General features: G+C 51.1%; 1 protein-coding gene across 9 annotated transcripts; it reads left to right on the top strand.

The window, feature by feature from the left end:
- The first annotated feature begins 86 nt into the window (after window positions 1-86).
- Window positions 87-23,792, top strand: TMEM175 (transmembrane protein 175). 9 transcript variants are annotated; one of them, XM_032856859.1, is made up of 11 exons: window positions 87-302; window positions 12,161-12,321; window positions 12,582-12,653; window positions 14,506-14,600; window positions 16,341-16,392; window positions 16,728-16,763; window positions 17,400-17,483; window positions 17,900-18,064; window positions 21,434-21,512; window positions 21,637-21,772; window positions 23,062-23,792. In XM_032856859.1, exons 2-11 carry the CDS (start codon window positions 12,169-12,171, stop codon window positions 23,717-23,719), a joined length of 1,530 nt encoding a protein of 509 aa, XP_032712750.1. In that variant the 5' UTR covers window positions 87-302; window positions 12,161-12,168; the 3' UTR covers window positions 23,720-23,792. The 9 variants fall into 9 exon arrangements, with proteins under 9 accessions (XP_032712750.1, XP_032712741.1, XP_032712757.1 ...); XM_032856850.1 differs by lacking the exon at window positions 21,434-21,512 and adding an exon at window positions 8,565-8,647 and having other exon boundaries at window positions 23,033-23,792; XM_032856866.1 differs by lacking the exon at window positions 21,434-21,512 and having other exon boundaries at window positions 12,582-12,620; window positions 23,033-23,792.
- Window positions 23,793-24,479: the final 687 nt, after the last annotated feature.

Genomic DNA, 24,479 nt, shown 5'->3' with positions numbered 1-24,479 from the left:
CCGCCGCGCCAGGAGGGTGCGCGTGCGCGGACTCCCGGTCGCGGATTGCGCCTGCGCGGCGCCGCCGGCCTCGTGACGAGCTTCCGGCCACCGAGCTGCTGGCGCCCCGCGGGTCCGAGCGTGGACGTCTGGGCAAGCGGTGGGGCTCCAGGCCCAGCGTCTAGCCGCTCCCCGCGCGGCCGTGTCTGCGGAGGCCACTTGTCAGGGTGCTCGGACCTGCGGGAGCGGCGCGGGGAGCCGCTCTGGAGGAGCGTGCCGTGCGGCCGCCCAGCCAGGGACATCCCCGCGACTTGTTGAGTAAGGTCGGTAGCGCCGGGCGCGCCGCGGGAAGGGCTTGTGCTCCTGGCGAGTTGGTTCCTACCAAAGGCCTGAAAAGCTTAAGTTAAGTTAAAGGAACCCCAGGTTTCCAGCTTGTGTAGAAAAGTCAGACTGGCCGCATCGGCCCCAGAATCACGGGCGTCCCCGCTGCCCGGCAGGTGCGCCTCAGCGAGACGCGGGTCCCCCTCTGCGCAGTGACGCGGTCAGCCTGGTTCGCGCCGGCATCCCCCGGATTCGTCCTCAGACTGAAACCGGGTCTGAAAGCCCCAACCAGCGCCCTAGTTCGCCTGGAATTTCACGTTATTAAAGAGCTTTTGGACAAACGTGTGTTACTGTCCTTAACGGTAACAGTAGCCTCGTTCGCACCGTGCTAGTTTAGGATGGCCTTTCACGGGTACCTCGGAGTTAAGAAGGCACAATGCCCCTGCCCCCACCCCGCTGCCTTTTTCGGGGGCAAGAAAGCGTGCTTAGCAGTGTCCCGACTCGGCCGGCGCCAGCAAGCGCGGCCGCTGGATGCTCCCCGGGTCGTGGTGTCTCCAAGCAGTGCCCTCATCTGGGGTCGGTGAGGATAGGGGCTCAGGAAAGAGGCCAAGCTACAGACCGGTCTTTGACGTCCTCAGCATGTGCACGGCAGCTGACTGTCTCAAGCTGAAGAGAAAAGACAGAAACAGACAGAAGGCTGTTAGAACATTCTAACTGGTGTTAGACAAACGTGTGGAGAAGGAGCGGCCCAGGGACACAGGGAGAAAACCAAGGGAGCATCGTGGCTGGAGCCAGGGAGCGATGCTCCCCACTCCCAGAGGCAAGAAGCTCTGTAAGAGTGAAGTAGAGGAAGAAAGAAAAGATGTACCTTGGGTTTAGCAACAAGGAGATTGTCTTGTGACCGTTCAAGATTAGTCTCATTGGAGTGGTTAGGGGAGAAGAAGCATAAAGAAATGAAGAGTTGGCGGTGACTCGAGAGGTTTGGCTATGGAGAAGGAACTGTGGGAGCTAGAAGGGTGGTCTGGGGTTGAGGTGCTTCAAGATAGGAAGGTTTTGAGCAGCTTGAAGCTGATGGGAGGGAGTCTGTGCAGAGAGAAAGTTTGTGGTTACAGCAGAAAGAGGAACAGTGACTAAAAGTCCCCGCAACATAGGAGGGGAATGACATTCAGAGCATAGTGAGAGTAACATTCACTTTGGGCGCAAGGCAAACACTTTTCATACCAAAGGGAGGGAGGGAAGATAGGTTGCAGCTGCAGGTAACCTTGTGTGTTTATTGGAACGAAAGGGAAGGAATTCTCTAATACCTTCTATTTTCACTATGAATGAGTGAAACAAAACATCTACTGAAAACAAGAAGGGGGGTAAGAAAGCTAAGGTTTAAGCAGTGTGGAAAAGATACAAAATAGCTGACGTAAAAAACTTAATGCATAACTCAGTAGAAAGCATGGTCGAGTTTGTGGGTTCCTTTGAATTTGGAGGCCATGAGTTTATCCTCATATGACCTAAGATCAGGTAGAATGAGTTTTAAATAGTGTAATTACTTTGGAGACCAGAGTTTACTCAGACGTTTTTATTTCATAAATATTTATATCCTGGCACGGCAGAGACCATGTTAGCTCAATCTCCACACCACACTTCTCTTCCAAACTCTTAGACCTCTGTTAGACATCTCATTTGTATACATGTTTAAAACTGAATTTATGGTCTTCATCTGAAAGCCTCTTCCTCTGTAGATTCCACAGCAAAGAATATTGCCAGAAATTAAGAGGGTCATTGCCTAAGGATGAAACAGTACATTCATCAAAAGTTGTAACAATTCTAGTTTTGCACCTAATAATAAAGCTTTAAAATTCATGAAGCAAAACCAGATTTTTAAAAAATCAAAACCCAATTATAAATGGGTGTTGTAGATTGTAGTTGGAGATTTCAATAACCCTTTTACAGTATATGATAGAACAAGCACTGAGAAGTTCACCAAGGATCTAATTGAATGATACCATCAACCAGCTTGACCTAATGGACATTTATGGAACACTTTACCCAATACCAGCAAAATTCAAGTATGTAAAGAACATTTACCAAGATGGATCATATTCTGGGCTATGAAACAAATATGTTCTCTGACCACAATGCAATTAAGTTAAAAATCAGTGAAAGGAATCTGGAAAATTTAAATATTTGGAAACTGAATGACTCACTTGTAAATTACCAGTGGGCCCAAGGAGAAGTCAGAAGGAAAATTAAATTTTGAATTGAATGAAAATAAGCATGCAACATTTTAAAATTTGTGGAATGTAGCCAAAACAATACTAGAAGATAGTTTCAAACCAGTAATTTCAGTCATTCATCTTAAGAAACAAGAAAAACAAGAGCAGATGAAACCCAAAGTGAGTACAAAAAGGGAAATAATAAGTGTCAGAGTGGAAACCAATGAAATAGAGAACAAAAACAAAATCTGTGACAACAAAATCTGATTCTTTGAGAAGACCAGTAAAATACAGAAATCCCTGGCATATTGAACCAGAAAAAGAAAGACAAATTAATAACATCATGAATAAGAGTGATGATGTCAGTGCTAAAAGGATAATCAGAGAACATGAATATTTTATGCCAACAAATTCAGCAGCTTAGACTAAAGGAACAGATTCGGGCGCCTGGGTGGCTCAGTGGGTTAAAGCCTCTGCCTTCGGCTCAGGTCATGATCCCAGGGTACTGGGATCGAGCCCCACATCGGGCTCTCTGCTCAGCGGGGAGCCTGCTTCCTCCTCTCTCTCTCTCTCTGCCTGCCTCTCTGCCTACTTGTGATCTCTGTCAAATAAATAAATATCTTTTAAAAAAAATTAAAAAAGGAACAGATTCCTTGGAAGACACTACCATGGCTCTGTCACTCAAGGAAAAAACAATAGATAACTTGAATAGCTTCATATCTATTAAAGCATTGAATTTATAGTTAAAAGCTAGAAATATTTTAATTCTGCATAAACTGAAAATTGAAGGAAGGAGGTATTAACCAGCCGAGCCCATTCTATAAGGACAACACAATTCTGACACTGAAATTTGACAAAGACATTACAAGAAGAGAAAAAGACTAATATCTCTTGTGGACATAGATACAAAAAAAAATTTTTAAACATGTTTTAGCAAGTTAAATCCAACACCACAGAAAGGATAGTACAATATGACAAAGTGAGGTTTATCCCAGGAATCCAAAGTTGGCTTTGCATTTGAAGGTTGGTCATGGTAATTTACACTATTAACAGAGTGAAAAAGAAAACCAAATGGATCATCTTACTAGACAGAAAAAACATGATGAGACCCAACATCCATTCCTAATTTAAAAAAAAGAAAAATAACTGCCAACAAACTGGGAATGAAATGAAGCTTCGCCAGCATATTAAGGGCATTTATGGCACTCCTGGGGGCTCAGTTATCCAGCTCTTGATTTCAGTTCAGGGTGATCTCAGATTCAGGTTTATGATCTCAGGGTCATAAAGTCGGGCCATATCTGGCTCTGCACTGAGCATGGAGCCTGCTTGAGATTCCCTCTCCCTTTGCCCCTCCCTGCCATATGCATGCTCATTCTCTCTCTCTCCCTCTAAAAGTAAATAAAATAATTTGGGGCACCTGGGGGCTCAGTTGGTTGGGCAACTGTCTTTGACTCATGATCCTGGAGTCTTGGAATCGAGTTCCACATTGGGCTCCCTGCTCAGTGGGGAGTCTGTTTTTCCCTCTGACCTCTTCCCTCTCACACACACTTTTCTCTCTCTCATTTCTCTCAAGTAAAAAATAAAATTTTTAAAAAATAAATAAAATAATAAGGGCATTTATGAAAAGGCTATAGCTGACATACGGAATGATAAAAAACTGGATCAGTAACAAGCCAGAGTTGTCAGGTCTTACGTCTTCTGCTCATCCTTGTTGAAGAAATTCTAGCCAGTGTAATGAGGCAAGAAAAAAAAATCTCCCAGATTGAAAATAACAAGTAAAATTGTTTATGAAGATGACATAATTCTTTATATTACTTTCCCAGTCTTGGTACCATTGATATTTGGGGCCAGATAATTCCTTGTTGAACTAAAGGTGTGGCATTGTCATCTAGTATGTTGTTGGACGTTAAGCAGTACCTGTACCTCTATCCCCAGGATACTATTAACATACGTCATTTGTCACAACCAGAAATCTCTTCAGACGTTGCCAAATATCCCTCAAGGGACATTACCACCCTCAGTTGACACTCACTGCTCTATGTAAAAAACAAAAAACCACAACACACACACAAATGGGATCTGCAGAAAGAGCTACTAGTACTAATAAGTGAATTGAGCAAGATTGAAGAGTATGAGATCCATATGCAAAAAATAAGTCCCATTATTTCTCGATAACCAGCGAGATAGTAGAAGTTGAAATGAAGGGGAGATGCCATTTACAACAGCATCAAAAAATATTAAGTGCTTGGGATAAATCTGAAAAAAGATATGCAAGATTTATACACTGAAAACTAAAAAATGTGGCTGGGAGAAATTAGACATTTATAAATGGAGAGAATACACCATATTCATAAATTGGGAGATTCGGTCAGACTGATTCTTCTCAAATTGATCTGTAGATCCAGTGCAGTTCCTGGCAAAATCCAAGCAGACTTTTTGTAAAAATGGACACACTGATTCTAAAATTAATTTGGAACTGCAGAGGAAGTAGAATCCTCCAAATGAGTTTGAGCAAGGGCAGGTTATATGACTTACTTTGCCTAATTAACCACAGTGCTAATTATAAAACCACAGTAATCAAAGTAGTATGGTACTGATTAGAGGTACATAAGTAAATCTGCAGCAGAATAGTCAGAAATTGGGTCACAAGTACATACAAGTTCAGTTGATTTTTTACAAAGGAATAAAAGTAATTGAAAAGATAGGTAGTCTTTTCAAAAAATGATGCTGGAAAAATTGGATATCCTTATGTTTAAACATGTTGATTCATACCTGGTATTATATACCAAAAAATTATAAATCTAAATGTGAAACCTGAAACCATAAAACTTAGGAAAAGTGACATATTTTGGTATGACACTAAAGCACAACCAATAAAAGAAACAGTTAACCTGGCTTTAATCAAAATGTACTTCAGAGTACCTTGGAATGGATAAACTGGTACATCTATAAAATGGATTATTAGCAGTAAAAAGAAATGAGCTGCCAAGCCATGAAAAGACGTGGAAGAACCTTGAATGCATATTACTTAGTGAAAGAAGTCAGTCTGAAAATGCCACATACTGTATGGTTCCAATTACATTCTGGAAAAGGACAAACTCTGGGGACAGTAAAAAGATGAATGGTTACCAGGGGTTTCTGGGGGAGGGTGGGATAAATAGGGGGAACACTGGATTTTTAGGGGTGTTAAATTTCTGGATGATAGTGTAATGGTGGATACAAGTCATGTATTTGTCAGAACCTTAGTATTTGTCAGAACCTGTAGAACTCTAATGTAAACTATGGACTTCATGATGTTATCAGTATGGCTCATCAGTTGCACCACTAATGTGAGATGTTAATGGGAAATTGGAGGGGGAGTGCTGAAAAGATATACGGAAACTCTACTTTTGCTCAGTTTCCCTCCTAAAACAAAAATAGCCCATGAGGGGTGCCTGGGTGCCTCAGTCAGTAGAGTCTAAGACTCTTGATCTCCGGGTTGTGAGTTCAAGCCCCACATTGGGTATGGGGGCCTACTAAAAGTACATAAATTGGGACACCTGGGTGGCTCAGTCGGTTAAATGGCTGCCTTCAGCTCAAGTCATGATCCCAGCATCCTGGGATCGAGTCCTGCATCAGGCTCCCTGCTCAGTGGAGAGCCTGCTTCTCCCTCTCCCTCTCTCTGCCACTCTGCCTACTTGTGCTCTCTATCTCTTGGTCAAATAAATAAATATTTTTTAAAAAATACATACATTTATTTTAAAATAGCCTTTAATTTTTTAAAAAGATTTAATTTATTCGACAGAGATCACAAGTAGGCAGAGAGGCAGGCAGGGAGAGAGGGGGAAACAGGCTCCCTGCTGAGCAGAAAGCCTGATGTAGGGCTCGATCCCAGGCCGAAGGCAGAGGCTTAACCCACTAAGCCATCCAGGTGCCCCAATATTTTTCATTATTTTTATTATAGCTGTCCTGGAGGATGATTATCTCATCACTTTGATTTACTTTTCTCTAATGTAATCTAGTGATGATGTGCATCTTTTCATGTGCTTGTTGGCTAATAATACATCTTCTTCGAAGAAATGTATATTCATATCCTTTGCCTATTTTTGAATTGGATTGTCTTTTTACCGTTAAACTATAAGGGTTCTTCGTATATTTTGGATGCTAAACTTTTCTCATATATGATATGCAAATATTTTCTCTCATTCTGTGGATCATTTTTTCAGTTTAATAGTGTCCTTTGAGGCAAAAAAAATTCAAATTTTGATGAACTCCAGTTCCTGTTTCTGTTATTATTTGTGTCATATAATAACTTTTGGTGTCATATTTAAGAGTCCTTTGCCATATGCAAGGCCATGAAGATTTCCTCCCAGTGTTTTAGCTCTTACATTTAGGTCTTTGATCCATTTTTAATTAATTTCTGTATATGGTATGAGGTAGGATCCAAATTCATTCTTCTTTTTTTTTAAGATTTTATTTATTTGACAGAGATCACAAGTAGGCAGAGAGGCAGACAGAGAGAGAGGAAGGGAAGCAGGCTTGCGGCTGAGCAGAGAGCCTGATGCAGGGCTCCATCCCAGGACCCTGGGATCATGACCTGAGCCGAAGGCAGAGGCTTTAACCCACTGAGCCACCCAGGCACCCCGACATTCATTCTTTTACATGTGAATATCCAGTTGTCTCATCACTATTTGTGGAAAAGACTGCTCTTTCCCCATTAAGTGGTTTTGGCAGTCTTATCAAAAACTAGTTGACCATGAATATAGTGGTCTGTTTCTGAATTCTCAGTTCTCCTCTGTTGATCCATATGGCCTGTGCTGGCAGTGCACTTTTGATTACCATAGCTTTATAGTAAGTTTTGAAATGAAGAAATGGTAGTTGTCCAGCTTTATTCTTCTTTTTCAAGATTGTTTTGGGTATTCTGTAAATAGTCAAAGGTTCCTTAAATTCCATATGAATTTTAGGGCCAGCTTATTCTGCATAGAAGGCAGTTGGAATTTTGGTAGAGATTGCATTCAGTCTGTCAGTCAGTTTGGGAAGTATTGCCATTGTAATGATATTAAGTCCTTCCATTTGGATGTCTTTCCATTTACATCAGTCTTTTTCAATCTCTTTCAACAATGTTTTGCACTTCCTTTGTTAATTTGTTAATATTTTTAATGTTCTTATAAATGTGATTGTTTTCAGAAGTTTTTCTCAGATTGGTGTTCGCGAGTGTATACAAATGCAGTTGATTTTTCTATATTGATCTCATTTCCTGCAGCCTTAGTGAACTCATTTATTAGATGTAATAGTTTTCTTGTGTGGATTCCTTAGGATTGTCTTTGTGTAAAATCACACACCCTGCAAACAGAGATAGTTTCACTTCTTTTCCAGTATATATGCCTTATATTTTATTTTCTTGCCTGAGTGCTTTGGGTATAACCTTAACAGTATGGTGTTGAATGGTGTTGCTGATCTGGGGCAGGGGTGGGGAGGTGGTCTGTCTTTCACGACTGAGTGTGATGTTAGCTGTGAGATTTTTGTGGATACCATCTATCAGATTGACAGAGCTGACTTCCATTCCTAATTTGTTGAATGTTTTTATCATGGAGAAGTATTGGATTTTGTCAGATGCTTTTTCTGCATCTGTTGAGATGATTGTGTAGTTTTGTTTTTTTTGTTCCTTTGGTGTGGTATATTACAGTCACTAATTTTTTATTTTAAACCAACCTTGTATTCTTGGAATAAATCCCACTTGGTCATGGTATACAGCCCTTTTTATACATTGCTGGATTCCATTTGTTAACATTTTATTGAGGATTTTTGTGTCTATATTTAACATGTTCTGATTATTTAAAAATAATATTTGAGAAAGTTTAAACAAAAAAAATCTAAAAAAATATAGCAGATATGTTTCCCAAAATTAGTCAGTGCCTAAAAAACACATGTAACTTTTTGTCTTATTTTTGGGCATGAAATTTTTCACCCTCCTTGCTCACCCCCTTTCCCCTAGTCTTTCCCTTTTGAGAAATAAAATGTTAGAGTTCAGTGCTGGCCGTCATGGCATAAGCCACCTTTCTCTCTTGCTGATGACAGATAAAAGCTCGGGATAAAATACTGAAAACAATGCAAAGCCGATAGATTGGGAAGGGTAGTTGAAACTTGGAGCAGTGACCCACATAAGTTTGTGTTTTCCATTTTTTAAAATCTCTTTTTCCCACAGCTTTGACCATAGGCCAGGTATCCACTGTGGGGCTGTGCTGTGAGTTGCACAGACAGCAAAAACCATTAAGAGAAACCCCCCTCTTTCTGCCTAGAAGAACTGAGGAAAGGGGCCCCTGTAAGCAGAAGCATGTGAGGGAAAGGCAAAAGAACTAGAATACTCAGAACAATTTTGAAAAAGAACAAAGTTGGAGGACTTGTTCTGTCAGATACCAAGACTTACCATGAAGCTGTAGTCAAGACTGATGCCGGCAAAGGGATAGGTACATAATAACCTACTGGACAGAATAGATGCTCCCAAGATAGACCTGCACAGATGTGGCAAGTTTTGACCCAAATGTAAAGGCAGTTGAGTGGAGAAAGGATAGTCTTTCAGCAGGTGGTATTGGAATAATCAAACGTCCATCTGCAAAAAAAAGAAAGCTCAAATACACCTTGCATGTTATATAAAAATTATATAATAATACTAAGTAATTTATAAAAATTACAAAATAGATAAAAATCTATCATCCACTGAAAGTAAAACCTAAAACTTTAAAACTTCTAGAAGAAAACAGGAAATCTTTGTCATCTTGAGTTAAGCAAAGCCTTGTTAGATATGACACCGAAAGAATGGTCTGTGAAAGAAAAGTTGAGGGACTCCAGGGTGGCTCAGTCGGTGAAACATCTGCCTTTGGCTCAGGTCACGATCCCGGGGTCCTGGGATGGAGCCCTGCATCAGGCTCCCTGCTCAGCGGGGAGTCTGCTTCTCCTTTCCTTCTGCTTGCTGCTTCCCCTGCTTGTGTATTCTCTCTCTCTCTCTGACAAATAAATAAAATCTTTTAAAAAAAGAGAAAAGTTGAGTTGAACTACATCAAAATTTAACCCTTCTGTGCTCCTACACTGTTAAGAGAATGAAAGACAAGCCATAGACTGCAAGCAAATATTTGCAAATTACATACCTAACAAAGGACTTCTAACCAGAATATATAAAGAAATCTCAAAACTCAATAATGACACAAAGAACTCCCCCCAGAGTAAACCAAAAGATTCTAACAGACACTTTGCTACGAAAGGTACACAGACAAAAGGCACATGAAAATATCCAGTTATACACTCCACATCTATTAGCATAGCTACAATTAAAAGGTAACTTTAAAAATCCTATCAAACCAAGTGCTGGGGAGGATGAGGAGCAGCTGTAGTTTCCAGACACTGCCAGCAGGAACACAGTGGCACAGCTCCTTTGGTGAGTGGTTTGGCGGTTTCTCGCAAAGTGAAACATGCATTTGCCTAGCAGATGCATTCTGAGGTATTTACCCAAGGGAAATAAAAACATGTTTCCACAAATATTTGTGAGCAGATATATATAGTGGCTTTATTTAAAACCACCAAGAACTAGAAACAAGCCATGTTTTCCAGGTAGTGAGTGGATGAACAAAGGGGTCCACCCATACAGTAGAATTAAGTACATGGCAGTAAAAAATTTATTATTGCTACTCCCAAAACACAGGTGACTCTTGGGCGTGTCATGCTGACTGAAAGAAGCCAGACTCAGAAGGGCTCGTGGGTTATGAACCCATTTATGGGACATTCTGGAAAGGGCAAACTGATGGTAACAGAAAACATGAATGGTGGCCAGGATTTGGGGTAGTGGAAGGCTTGAGCACAGACGGTGTGCTCAGGGACTTCTGAACCACATTGTGACTGTGGTCATGGTTACACACCTGTGTGCATGTGTCAAACATTTATAGACCTGTACACCAGGAGGAGTGATCATTATGTAAGCTTTAAAAAGCGAACAAAGTTGAGGGGCACCTGGGTGGCTCAGTGGGTTAAGCCTCTGCCTTCGGCTCAGGTCATGATATTGGGGTCCTGGGATCGAGCCCCACATTGGGCTCTCTGCTCAGCAGGGAGTCTGCTTCCCCCTCTCTCTGCCTCTCTGCCTACTTGTGATCTCTGTCAAATACATAAATAAAATCTTAAAAAAAAAAGTGAACAAAGTGAGAAGTTCTGGATACATCTGAAAGCTAAAGTCCCCTTCCCACCACAGCTCCCACCCCACCCTGCCGAGGTCATCATGTTGCCATCATGAAGTTGGTGAGTGCCGGCCTCGCTTGGTCCCATATCCTTATTGTGCACGTTTGTATAATCACGGGAGGACAGATGGTCACTGTGTTTTAAACATGTATATAAGTGGTATAATTGTATGTGTATTTTCTTTGCAACATGATTTATTTCTCTTAACATTGTGTTTCTGAGTTTTATACATGCCCACATCTGTTTCTTTTATCTTCAATTCGTGTCTCAGTAGCAGGGCCGCCCTCACAAGACCCCACGGGCCCAGCCTTCTGCGACAGGCTGCTAGGTCTCCCGGTTCTGGAGGCTGAAGTCTGAGCACGCTGTGGCGGCCCGCAGACCTTCTCGCGATGGCCTCACTCAGGGCCTCTCCTTTCTCCTCTCTGCCCTCTCCTCACCTCCGCCTGTGGTCCCTCTCCTCATGCCATCCCACTGGGGTTAGGGCTTCTGCGGAGGTGTTTGGGGGACACAAACATTCAGTTGTTAGCACTTTCTAACAATTCATTTAGTGTTTAATAATAGAGCGTTTTTGACATCTGTTAAACTATACCAGCGCACATCCCATGGGTCTCTATTTCCGTGTCTGCACGCCTGAGGCTGCACCTAGAAATGGAGGCCCCCCTTGTAGAGTGTGCACGCCACACTTCATTAATGATTGTTGTCTCTGTACGCATGTGGCACCCTTTACATGCTGCCCAAACCTGTGTCCCCACGACCTCATCACTCGTGACGGACTTTCGCAGACCTTAGTGGTACCTCATTGTTTTCACTTGCATTTCCCTAGTCGCTGACAAAGCTGGGTATCTTACATGTTTGGTTTTCCTGCCCACAAATTGCCCATAAGCCTCCTTTATCTGTTTCTGGGGGTGGGGCTCATTTTCATTGTGTCTTGTCCTTGCAAGGGCTGGCACTCTGTTTTAGTCCGAGTCTCTGTGACTTGGACCTATAGAACATCCCACATTTAGTCCACGGCCATACTGCCCTGAACGTGCCCAGTCTCAGCTGATCTCAGAAGCCAAGCGGGGTCAAGCCCGGTTAGTACTTGGATGCAAGAACATCCCACGGTTAGGATGAAAGTGTCTAACAGTGAAGGGTCTGGTGTTGGGGTCAGGGGTTTCAGGCTAGTGACACAGTGTGTGGAATGCCTACCTTGTGTCTATGCGCTTTCTCTCTTTTCTCCCATTTCTAGAGGAGAGGCAGGCACTGAGTGTGACTCCCAGGTGACAGTGCTCTTCTTGAGGCTGGGAGTACAGGGGCCTCCTGAGAGAGGACCAGTAGCACAGCCACCACTAAGGCCTGGTTGGGAAGGGCGTCCTGCTCTCAGGCACCAACCCGCCCTTTGTCGCGGCTGAAGCCAGCAGGGGTGGGCCTCATTAGCACTTGGGCCTGCTCAGACCTGTGCTTCTTCCCAGGCCCCACCATGTCCGGGCCCCAGACCCCAGAACCAGCCCTCCGGATACAGGGAGACGCCCCCACGGGCGCAAGGGACGAGGACGCTGCTGACGGGATCCAGCACTCACACCGCATGCTCAGCTTCAGTGATGCTCTCCTGTCCATCATCGCCACTGTGATGGTCTGTGGGCCTTCTAGACGCCCCCCCTCACCTTGGGACCCCGGCCACCCCCTCTCAAGAGGCCTTCTGGTAGACCTTGGCCCAGCATAGACCCTGCCCTGTCTCAGCAGTGTCCTGGGGTCCCCTGGCCACCCAAGCAGCTGGATGGGTGGGGGGAGCAGTCCAGCACTGGCCTGAGTCCCTGACACCCTGACATCCAAGGAGTGGTCTGTACAGCCTAAGAAATGTCCCTCGTTCTTTTTGTGTCTTTGCTCTCATAGATCCTGCCTGTGACCCACACGGAGATCTCCCCAGAACAGGTACTTGGGGAACCACAGTCTGCAGTATCCCGGGTGAGGGTGCCAGAGACTCACTCCATCCACGAGCCCAATTTTAGGCCCCCCCGGGCTGTGCCTGGCTGGGAGCACTGGGGCAAGGTTGTCTTCTCTCTCGGCCACCCTTGTCGGCCGCAGTCCTGTCCTGCAGTGCTCTCAAAGTGAGCCTTCAGGGTGGGCTGAGGACAGACAGTGCAGAAGCCCATCCGGCTGTGGGTCTGGAAGCCGGTTCCCGGTGCCCGCAGAGTGTCTGTCACGGTGGGTGTTGAGGGGCTGAGGGCAGCTTGCAGCTGCAGGGCAGGAGCCTCCTTGGTGCACAGGGACATGTGGGTTTTTGTCATGGAAGTGAGTGGGAAACTGTTTTCTAAAGCAGAGTTTCCATTTGTATTGACAGAATATTTCTGTTTTCTAAGTTAAGTCATGATACTAGGCACCTCAAAAGCTGGACATGACTTCAGAAGACTCTTGAAAGTCCCCGGGCATGCCTGTGTGAGCGTGCCTCGCCCAGCCCCTCTGAACAGGGGTGTAGTTTGGGCCCAGAGGAGTGAGGGTGCGAGGGGCTGGGTCTGCAGGGCCCACTGGCACAGCTGCCGTCTGGGCTTCAGCCCCAGCGAGCACGCTCAGCCTGGACACACTGGGAATCACGGGAGCTGCTCAGAATTTGCCTTCTGCATCTCTGCCAAAAGGGCTGTACCTTTGGTGGGGTTTTGAAGAGAATTCGGTAACAATGCCGGTGTCGCCAGGGAGTGGCCACGGGAGTGTGGCAGGCCTAGTGCCACTCTGCTCTTAGCCGCCCTCCTCAGAGGAGGCCTGGTACCCACTGGGGCCCTGGTGCTTGCCTAGCTGTGTCTGCGCCGGAATCTTCTCTGGGGAGGGCTTGGGCCAGGTCAGAATGGGGTATGGGTGAGGAGCACCTGGGGGGCTCAGTTGGTTGGACGTCTGACTCTTGGTTTCAGCTCAGGTTCTGATCTCCCAGATGGTCAGCTCGAGCCCCACATTGGGCTCTGCGCCCAGTGGGGAGTTGGCTACAGATTCTCCCTCTTCTGCCCTTCCCCATTCCACACGTGCTCTACCTCTAAAATAAATCAAATGTTTTAACAAAGAAAAAGGATGGGTGTGGATGTGTGACCGGAGATGCCAGGAGGTGACACAGGAAGGTGTTTGCAGTGAGCTCCACTTGTAGCTGGGGCCACTCGTTTGGAGAGCAGTACTTGTTGTGAAATCTTGTATGTGTTGGCGGGTGCATGGAGAAGCTCTGAGCCAGAAAGTTGTGCAGCGATCTGGGGACGCCTTCAGAGAGGACAGTGCTGGAAGGTGTCACCCAGTGGGCGCTCCTCCCAACTTGAAGGGAAAGACTAGTCAAGGCCCAGAAAATCTAGGAATTCAGAAACTCTGTCCTCAGTGCAGTACTGGCGTGTTGGGTGACACACCCACCGGTTGCGGGTAAAGAACCAGTGAAAGTGGTAAAGCAATCAGTTTTCCACTTGGAGTTTTTGCTGATAAAGTCCAAGCTTTGTCCGTCCGAGTGCCTTCCCACCTAGGGAAGGCATCCCCGCTACCTCACCAGGCTTCGGAGCTCCGTCAGATTCAGGTGCCTGGCAGCTCAATGGGCTCCCTGCTCTGGACGAGGGGTCTGTGCCTCAGGAGCCGGCGTTTCAGCAGGAAGCTGCACACGAGATCCCTGAACACGCACCTATGGGACTTGGGGCGTCGGTGTTTTGGGGCAAGGGTCAGGGAGCTGGGGAGGCTGCCCTGAAGAGGAGCCTCAGGGAGGGTCTGGGCTCCAAGCTGAGCCAAGAACCCCGGACGGGGCCACCAGCGGCCATGGAGCGAAGCAGTTTCTGACGGTGATGCTCTTCTGTTCCACCAGTTTGACAAAAGTATACAGAAGCTTCTGGCAACCAGGATTGCTGTTTATCTGATGACGTTTCTCATCGTGACTGTGGCCTGGGCGGCACACACAAGGTACAGAACGAGGCTGGGGGCTTTTTCCAGGCTGAGGTCCACGTGTTGGGGCTCACTCGGTGTGTGTGCCCCATGGCTGCAGGCCTCTGCCTCCCCGCAGTCCCGTGACACAGGGTCACCCGCTCCCACAGGCACAGATGCCAGGCCTCGAGACGGGGCAGGGCGAGGGCAGGTCATGCCACATGGGACTCTGGGCGAGGAGTAGGAGGCTGCGTTGTGAGCAGAGCAGCTTCTAGGGACTTAGGCCCACTCTCAAGCCAGAGCTTTCTCTCCAGGAGGAGAGGTTCCTGGGGATCTACCAGAGCTGCAGGGGAGCCCGGAGCCCAAGGTGGGGCGGCGGGCAGGCAGGCTCTCAGAAGAGCGTTGGGGCAGGATGTGCACTGATGCCCTCAGTTAGCTCTGCCCCCGCAGAGGCAACACTTACAGGTGGGGGTGCCGGGCGCACAGGGAAACCGGGCGCCCCTCAGACACGGGCGCTCACATTGATGGTGTCTTGGCCGCGTACATTACAAACTTGTTTTCAGCAAGAGGACCGTTTCTGGCAGGGACAAGTGGCCCTCCGTAAGGGCTTAGGGGAGGGCTTTTCTCTCCCACCTCGCTTGTCCGTGGAGAGTGAGGAGGGCCACAGCCACCCTCTGCCTGGTACTGCTCGTGGCCCTGCCAGCACCTGATGTAGCTGAGCCCCTGTCACTCCAATGGCATGGACAGAGCCACGCAGCACCTCGTGTGTGTGCTGAGTCATCCACGGCCACACTTGGGGCTGCAGTACCCAGAGCGGCACAGATCCACGTGGGGCCCTCACGGCTGAGCTCCGTGGGTCGCCAGTGGGGCTGCCGTCCCAAGGGGATGTAGCCCTGAGTACTGGCCCCCTCGAACTCCTTTTGGCCCCTGACTGGATCTGGGTGGGGATGGGGGTACTGAGGCCCACTGAGCCCTGCCCAGGAGAAGGTCCTGTCCTCAGAGGGGTCAGAGTCCTGAGGGGTCTCCATGGAGGGGCTGGGGGAGTTCCTCAGTCGCTTGTAGTCCCTGGCCCTGTGTTTAGTTTTCTGTCTCACCTTCCTGCCTTCATATCCAGCCACCTCCCTGTTCGATAGGGTGTTTCAGCGTGCTTAGTGTATGGCAACCCCAGAAGGACTTCCTTTTTTGAGAATGGTCTTTGGACACAAGACCTGAAGAACAAGTTTCCTGGGGGTTTGACTTCTCCTCCTCAGGGTTCCAGTCTCCCAGGGTTGCCAGGGGATGTCCCAGAGCCCTTGGGGCGCCTCCTGAGGGCATGCCCTCCCTCCACAGCTCCCTCTGTGGCTTCTGCACACCCACCCCGACTCTCTTGGAAACCACACACCCCAAGTTACAAGAGTCCATGCGAATAGGAGCAGTGCAGTTTCTAGGGCCTTAGGGTTTCCTGTTTGTATTTTCAGTGTCTTCCAAAGTTTGTACAGTACGTAGTATTCTAAATTTGGTTAAAGATGACATATGTGGGGTGCCTGGGAGGCTCAGTCCGTTAAGCACCCAGCTCTTGAGTTGGGCTCAGGTCACAGTCTTAGGGTCCTGAGATCGAGCCCCATGTCACGCTCCGCCCTGGACAAGGAGCCTGCTTGAGATTCTTTCTCTCCCTCTGCCCCTCCCCCCAAAATGACATCTTTTACTGATACTTTAATCAGCAAATGCTGGGCCCTGTGTAGAAGCTGTTAGAGCCCCTTTACTGACAGCATGCCTTCCTCATTTTCTTACACGGTTTAGACTGTTCCAGGTTGTTGGGAAAATAGACGACACGCTTGCTTTGCTCAACCTGGTGAGTCCTTTCATTTCTTGAGAAACGATTATGTTTGTAGGCCTGTCCTCCAAGGAAGGCAAGCAGGGTCTTGACTTTTCTGGTGCCTCTGGGGTACGGAGCCTGGAATCCACCAGCACCCACTCCTGGGCTCCTCACATGTCCTCCCTGGGGACGCCCCTGAGAAGATGAGGCCCCTCCCCTCCTTGTCGGGTGGCGAGGGTGTGAGCTTCCTGGGGGTCTGGGAGGTAGACTATGACAGCCTGCAGGTGGGGCACTGCCAAAGTTTGCCCTGGGCAGCAGGGCCTGGAGCCACCTGCCTGTCTTCCCCTCCTGCCCTTTCTCCTCCTTTCTAGGCCTGCATGATGACCATCACCTTCCTACCGTTCACTGTGAGTACCTGCATTTCCTCCCTGGGGCCAGCCTGCCCTCCCCTGGGCAAGAGGACTCAAGACCCAGGATGCCTCCGCCTCGGAAACACTCAGACTGGCGGGGTGGTCTAGGGCCCAAGCGCCGTGCTACGAAGAGGAGAAAAGCCCCAAGGGAGCTGGCAGCAGTCTCGGCTGCTTTGGGGGTGGGCATACCTCGGGTTCCAAGGCTGGTCGAAGGACGGGAAAGCCTCCCCAGAAGGGGCCTGCAATGGCAGAGATGCCAGCTTGGCCTCTTAAGGGCCCAACGAGGGGCATCCTGTCCATGCTCAGCGGCACTCCTGGCTCCTGCCTGGCCTGCATCCCTCTGCCCTGGGCCATCCTGGGCCCCTCCCCGCAGTTCCTTCCCACCTGCCCCGACTCTCAGTTCTGATAGAACTGTGGTCTGGGTGTGCAGGGCTGTGTGTCACAGAGAATTCTTCATGAATTTGATGATGTTTCAACTTGAAAGGCTGGAAGCGTTCTGTGGAATTGCTGTGGTCGCAAGGGATACCCTCTGGGTCTGAGCCCAGCGTGTGCACCTGGCCGGGAGCAGGGGACTCGTGGGTGGCGGGGACCTGCCGAACCTGGTTGTGTCTTGTCTTGTGTTTTTGGCTGCAGTTTTCCTTAATGGTGACCTTTCCTGAGGTGCCTCTGGGCATCTTCTTGTTCTGTATGTGTGTGATCACCATCGGGGCCGTGCAGGTAGGACCCCCCAGCCTGCCTTCCCCCCTATACACGCTTGTCATCCTGGTACACACGTCTTCCACACGTGTGGATGTGGCATGTCAGCCATAGCAAGGGTCGTGCTTGTGGGGCATGCTGTAGGGTGTCTGCCCGGGCCCTCTGCCATGCTGCGGCAGAAGATCCAGAGACTGCTAGAGCCTGGGCTTCCTGTGCTGGCTGCAGAGGGTCAGAGCCCTGCGGTGCCTGGCGGGGCGAGACTCTCTGGGAGCCCCATGTGGCCCTGGGAGCAGAGCAGAGGCTCCTGTCCCCTGTGCATCCCCTAGGTCATTGTGTGCTGAGCCTCACACCCATGCGGCTCTGTCCGTGGATGTGGGTGGCTGGGGATTACTGGCCAGAGGCCTCTGCCTATGCCCTGCAGCCTCCCTCTCCCACAGGCGCTGATCGTTGTGTATGCGTTCCACTTCCCCCACCTCCTGAACCCCCAGATAGAGAGCTCCGCTCACAGGGCCCTCTACAGGCAGCATATCCTGGGCATCGTCCTTAGGGGCCCAGCGCTGTGCTTCGTGGCCGCCGGCTTCTCCTTGTTCTTCTACCCCTTGGTGAGTGAGGGGAGCAGGGGGTGGGGTGACTGTCTTATGGAGGAGATGCCCCCAGGAGGGTGGGCTGGGGGGTACAGCCGTGCAAAGGTCTCGGGGATCACCGGCACATGGCCTCACACCCAGGGTGCCAGGGAGCACAGCTGGAGGGAAACTCTCTCCACCGGGACCTGCCGTGCAGGCGAACAGGCGCCACAGAGCCAGGCCTGCGTGAAGAGACACGCCATCCAGTGGGGGCAGCCAGTGGGCCATGACCACCCACGTTTTCCCCAAGTGGGCGAATCCTTAGGACGAGAAGAGAGAGAGAGACGGATGCCCAGAGTCTGGGCTCTGCTTGTTCTCTGGGCGAGTAAGGGGTCCATGTGAAGCCACCATGCAGCCAGCACTAGAGGGCCTCTTGGTGGAGGGGTCCCAGCAGCCTTGCTATGACAGCAGGCAAGAGGCGCAGTAGGGAGCACTTGCAGAAAGGTCCTAAAGACCCACGTGGAGGGTGTGGGCCGCCCAGAGAGAGCGCGGGAAGGAGGGGAGGAAGCCCCCCCTGCCCGGGGAATGGCCGGCTCTGAGGAACACCCAGCTGAGGTCGGAGGTCAGGATGCCTTCTGCAGACAGCCCTGACTCAGTCTGTGCTGCCTCTGTGCAGGGATGCCAGAACTTGGAGCTGTGTCAGCCAGGTCGTAGAAGTCAAGGTCAGCTAGTGCCTTTTTAGCCCTTAGCTAATGGAATAAGAATGTTCTAGAACACTCTTGCCGTCTGGGAATGCAGAGAAGTACAAACCAGCAGCCGTCCCAATGGGTTTCGGGGGCTGTAGGCATGGCTCCTGCCTGGATCGAGCCCTCACCAAGTACAGGGAAGCGTTGGGCCCAGAGCATCATACCTGGGAACAAATGGTTGATGATGTCTTAAATGTCTAGTAAACATTCCAGGAGATTCCAAGTTTGAAACAGATAGGCTGGCAAGGCTGAGCATCATTTCCTCGAGGATGGAGCCGCGTGCTGGGGGCTGAGCAGCTGAGGTGTCAGAGGTCAGGCCCAGGCAGGCGGAGCGGGGTAAGGCGTAGGATGGCACGCCAGGTGGAAGGCAGGCTCGGGCTGCTGCTTGGTTTCTTCTGTCCTGAACATGTTGGAGGTGCAGGGGCGCTGGCGGGAGGGATGTTGCAGGGGTGCTCGGGGTCATGCAGGGCATCCTTGGCTGTGGCCTCTAGCACGGTAGCTCCCAGTGCACAGGGCAGGGCCAGAAGAGGGCCAGGAGTAAGGGGCATGTGGTCTGAGGCCACATACATGTCCTGGCTCCAGGTGGGACGGTCTCTCCAGGCTGTGCACTCAGGGTAGCCCACAACAGGCATTGGTTAGACAAGGTCAGGGCTTGAGGAACGCCAAGGGTCACTGCTTGGAGGATGGGAGGGACAGCTGGGGTCTGCGGTGGGTGGCCTGGGTGAGCTGAACAGAGGGCCAGGGTAGGCTGGGTGCGTGGGCAGTTGTCCGGTGTGTCCTGGGGGATAGCAGGTGCCACGGCACTAGGGCTATGGGGAACTGGACAGTGACCACACCCTGGTGGGATGACAGCAGTGGGGGAGGGGACACCTGAGCCACCAGACTGGGGGAGGGGAGGGCTGAGAGGGCCCAAGTGGTCAGTAGGTCCAGGGGCCTCAAGGGGATGGGGTCACTCAGGCCCTGACCCTCAGTGACGGAGCAGTCAGCACTCTGTCCAGCCCCACTCACCTGTCCATCAGCCTTCCTTCCTCCTTCCCTGCAATGCGACTCTGACCGCTTGCACCCGCCCCCTCACCTCCTTGCCTGGAGCCCACCACCACCTGGGAGACAGCATGTCCAAGCTTCCTGACCCCTGGGCGGGTCCCTTGGAGCCTCCTTGGCAACCCCGTGGCCTCCATCCTCACAGGCATTCCCTCAGCCAGATGCTTTGCTGGGTCCACCTCTGAGGTCCAGCCCCTTCTCCCCACCCTGGTCTAGGTCATCCTGTCCTCCCTATGGACTGCCTTCCTCTGATGAGGACGCCCACAGGGCCCAGGGCCTTGCCTGCCGGCATCTGTGTAGTGCCTCTTGTGTTGTGTTCCCCCACCCCCACCAGACTCTCGTTCCTCCCCCGATCCTGCAGTGGATGGCACCTCCCTCCTGCCTCCCAGCCTCCCTCAGGGTGTCTGTTGAATTCCGCGTGGGATGTGGTCTCTTGGAGTGTGGAAACCGGGTTAGAGACAGAGGTAGGGTGCATCTGAAGTATCCCACAGTCTCCCTGATGGCAGCATGTGCATCGTCGTCTCCCCATGTCAGGTGACCTTGAAGAACCGGGTGTGCAGGAAGAGGGGGTGGGAGCCCCTCATTGAGGGCAGGCATGGGATGGGGCAGGGGTGGCAGGAGAAAGGCCTTCCCTGCAGGGCTGCCGGCTGGGTGGTATGGGGCATGAAGGACTCCTGCTGCCAGGGCCCAGGACTGGATTTGCTGGCCCACCTCTGGACCCGGCCCTGCACCCTTCCTGGAGTAACATGGCGGACATACAACGTAAACTTCATACTCCCGCGTCCACTGCCACCTGCCCAGTCCAGGGGCCCCAGCCCGCAGCCGCCACTCCATCTACTTCTAGACTGCTCCCATGGCCACAACAGAAACCCAGCACCCCTGAGCAGTCTGCACCCCCCACCATGCCCTGCTCCCCCAGAACCCCCATCTACTTCCTGTCTCTAGAGCTTTGCCAATGCTGGGTAATTCATGTTAAATAGAATCATAAAATATGAGGCTTTTACATCTGGCTTTTCTCAGAAGAATGTTTTCCAGTTTGTTCCCGTGGTAGCAGGTGTCAGATACCCACCCTCTCACTGGAAGGTCATGGGAAGGACCCAGCTTGCTTACCTGTTGATCCGTCCATGGACTCGGGTGCCTCCCTATCTCCACCACGGTGCACAGGGCTCCCTCGGCCCACGACCTTGCCATAGCTTGTCGCTGTCTGCTCCTCCAAGAGCAGCTGTCCTGTGGGCTGTGATGCGGGGTCACCCGTGGTTCTGACTTGCATTTCCCTGATCCCTGGTGACGCTCAGCATCCTGCTCTGTGCGGCTCGGCCACTGCACAGGTCCTCCGGAGAGCTGTCTGCTCAGCTCCTCTGCCCACCTGGGGTTGGGGGTTCGTGCCTTTGCTCTGGAGCCTGAGCTCTCCACCTGCCCCAGGTGCCAGACCCTCGTCAGTGGTGCGGTCTGCTGGTACTTTCCCACGTTCTAGGAGCTACCTTTTCTTCTTCTGGAAGTACTCTGATGCACAAAAGGTTTCCAGCTTGATGAGATAGAATTCATTTGTGTTTTCTTCTGTTGCTCGTGCTGCCATCCCTTTGGGGCGGATGGTGTCTGCCATGTGGTGTGTCTCACGCAGTCGTACCTGCTGATGGCGATGGTCATCTTCCTCCCCTACGTCAGCAAGGTCTCCAGCTGGTGCAAGGGCAGGCTTGTGGGTAGGTGCTTGGCACTGCTCCCCAAGGCCTGTGAGCATGGGAAGGGCCCAGGCAGCCATAACGGCCAGGTGTCCCTGCAGAGTCTCCTCCCCTGGCCAGCTCCTCCTTCCTGGCACACCCACAGGCCCCCAGGAGCCCCCAGCTCACAGCATGGAGTTCTTCACTTTTGACCTGCACGAACCTCTCAGCAAGGAGCGGGTGGAGGCCTTCAGTGACGGGGTCTACGCCATCGTCGCCACACTCCTCATTCTGGACATCTGGTAAGGACCCAGCCCTGAGGGAGGGGGTCCATGGCCTGCCTGTCATCATCCAACCCCACAGAGGCAGGGCCTGAGGTCTCCTGATGCTAGCCCTCCGCTTGAGGAGGAGTCCCACCCTGGACCGAGCTCCAGAGAGTTCAGGCTCTGCTGTGCTAGGGGCGGGGGGCACACAGGACTCCTCCTGTCGCTTCTCCCTTCCCCAGGCTGGGTCGATGGGTGTGGTTGGGCTTCCCCAGCCTGTGCTTTCCTTCTCCTTTAGGCCTCGTCCCCAGACCCACCCTCCCCTCTAACCCCCATTCCCCACCCAAGTCTCCCCCCAACTCCTCATCCCCCTGCCAGCTCCCCCAATCCCTGTCTCCCCTAGGCCCCTCCCCCAGGGCTCCCCCTTCCAGGGCTTCCCACCTCCCCTCTCCTGCGTCCTCCCTCCTGCTCCATTTTGCCTTCACTGGGTGCTCTTTTGCCCCATCTAATCTATCGTTTCCCTCTGTCAAAGTTCTCATTTTAGTTAGTGCATTTTTAAGTGTTTCATCTGCTTTTTTTTTTTTTTCTTATTTTCCATTCTTTTTTAGAGCCTCTTGTTCCTTTGGCCCTATTTCAAAACATTCTTATTTTGTTGGACAAGTCACACCATCTTGATTTTACATTTTATATCTGAAGGCCTATAGTATTAGTTCTCCTAAGTCTCTTGATAGCTTGTTCCTACTGTAATTTGTGAATTTTTAAAATTGGGGTCCAAGTGCTCATTGGTGTCGACCTCTGAACCTTGACCCAAGGTTGCAGGATGGTGTGGCTTTGCTTCCACCGGTGGGGCCCAGCCAGCCCCAGTTCCCTGGTGAGCAGCTGCGAGGAGCAGAGGATAGGCCCCCCTTCTGCCCCCAGAGCCACAGCCCCCACCTTCAGACTCCTGCAGCTCCACCCCCCAGACACAAGTGCAGCCCCCCATTGTGAGTGTAGAGGCATCTCCGGGTGCTTGCCCCCCAGCCTGGAATAGGGCAGCTCTTAGGGCCACACAGTTGGGGCCGCCCACAAGGGGGAGAATCTGAGATGTGCCTTAGAGTTGCTCCTTCCAGCGGCACTCAGCCCAGTGATCTGAGAACCACAGAGGCTGCCCCCGCCCCCGGATCAGGGCGACCACCACCCAAGTGGCCCAGTAGGTGCTGGGGTATGGACAGGGCCCCATGGGAGGCCCGTGGAGGCCGGGGGGCTGTGGGCTCAGGCTGGGAGCCGCAGCCCCAACCTGACCGCCCACGGCGGGGCCAGGACCAATGCTGTGTGTTGGCCGCCCTCAGCGAGGACAACGTGCCGGACCCCAGGGACGTGAAGGAGAAGTTCCATGGGAGCCTGGTGGCAGCACTGAGCGTGTACGGGCCGCACTTCCTGGCCTACTTCGGCTCCTTTGCCACGGTGGGCCTGCTCTGGTTTGCCCACCACTCGCTCTTCCTGCACATCCGCAAGGCCACGCAGTCCATGGGGCTGCTCAACACACTGTCACTGGCCTTCGTGGGCGGCCTCCCGCTGGCCTACCAGCAGACCTCAGCCTTCGCGCGACAGCCGCACGACGAGCTGGAGAGCGTGCGCATCAGCTGCGCCATCATCTTCCTTGCCAGCATCTTCCAGTTCGCCATCTGGACCACGGCCCTGCTGCACGAGGGGGAGACGCTGCAGCCCTCGGCCCGCTTCGGGGGCCGGGAGCATGCGTTCATGTTTGCCAAGCTTGCGCTGTACCCCTGTGCCAGCCTGCTGGCCTTCGCGTCCACCTGCTTCCTCAGCCGGTTCAGCACGGCCATCTTCCACCTCATGCAGATCGCCGTGCCCTTCGCCTTCCTGCTGCTGCGTCTCCTCGTCCGCCTGGGCCTGGCCCTTCTGTGTGCCATGCGGGGCCTCACGCAGCCAGCAACCCAGGCCGAGGAGGACGCACACGCCCCGCTCCTCCCTGCTGCCTGCTAGCTCCTGGGGCCTGGCTGCCCCCACCTGCACTCAGCCTGCTTTTGGTTTATATCTTCAACCTTCTTCTCTAGAGCTTCTGCAGATAGTGCAATGGGAGCTTGTGTCCCGGTCTCTGTCCTAGGCCCACATTCTCGCTCTTTGTGAAGCTAAACCACCGGGGTGCTCGCGCTCTTGCTGGGAGCCCATGGTGTCAGCCCCAGGCACAAAGGACACGGCAGCAGCACAGCAATGGCCACACTGTATTGTCCTGGATATAAATTATGCTTACATTCAGGTAGTGACAAGGTACACGAGGGCCTGGGTGCGAGCCACACCACTCCTCTGGGCGCACAGACGCACTCAAATACGAAGGACAGACAACTACAGACCAGAATGAGAGCCCAGGCCTGCAAAGCGGACACAAGTGATGCCACCGGGGACGTCAAGGCAGACACACGTGTGTGTGCTGGAGGCACATGATAGGGATGTCCCGCCACAAATGGCCACTACAGTGCATTTGTGCGGATTTGGCAGAAGCTCAGGGGACATGGGGCTAGTGGGGCAGAGCTCGGTCACATGGCGCTGGCAGCAAACAGCCAGGATGAGTGGAGAAACAGGATTCCTGGGCCTTTCTTTGGGGCCCCTGGAGCCTCCCCAGACTGATCTTGGGGCTTGTCTGGACCCAGGGTAGGGGAGGCCCAGGCACCTGGTCAGCTGGACGGGCGCTGGGAAGGGCATGTTGATCGTTGACAAACAGGTGATTAAAGCTGGCTCCTCCCCA

The sequence above is a fragment of the Lontra canadensis genome, unplaced genomic scaffold (genome assembly GCF_010015895.1).
Source record: "Lontra canadensis isolate GAN:19392208 unplaced genomic scaffold, GSC_riverotter_1.0 scaffold1, whole genome shotgun sequence".
NCBI lineage: Eukaryota > Metazoa > Chordata > Mammalia > Carnivora > Mustelidae > Lontra > Lontra canadensis.
The sequence above is the reverse complement of the archived record's forward strand: the minus strand, read 5'-3'. Positions and strand labels throughout refer to the sequence as shown.

What these genes read in the sequence shown, in the direction of transcription:
- TMEM175 (XM_032856841.1), top strand. Translation starts at nt 12,169, where the DNA reads ATGTCCGGGCCCCAGACCCCAGAACCAGCCCTCCGGATACAGGGAGAC. An exon ending in CACAGTCTGCAGTATCCCGG is followed by an intron (nt 12,654 to 14,505) that starts GTGAGGGTGCCA and finishes CTGTTCCACCAG; the next exon opens with TTTGACAAAAGTATACAGAA. An exon ending in TCACCTTCCTACCGTTCACT is followed by an intron (nt 16,764 to 17,399) that starts GTGAGTACCTGC and finishes TTTTGGCTGCAG; the next exon opens with TTTTCCTTAATGGTGACCTT.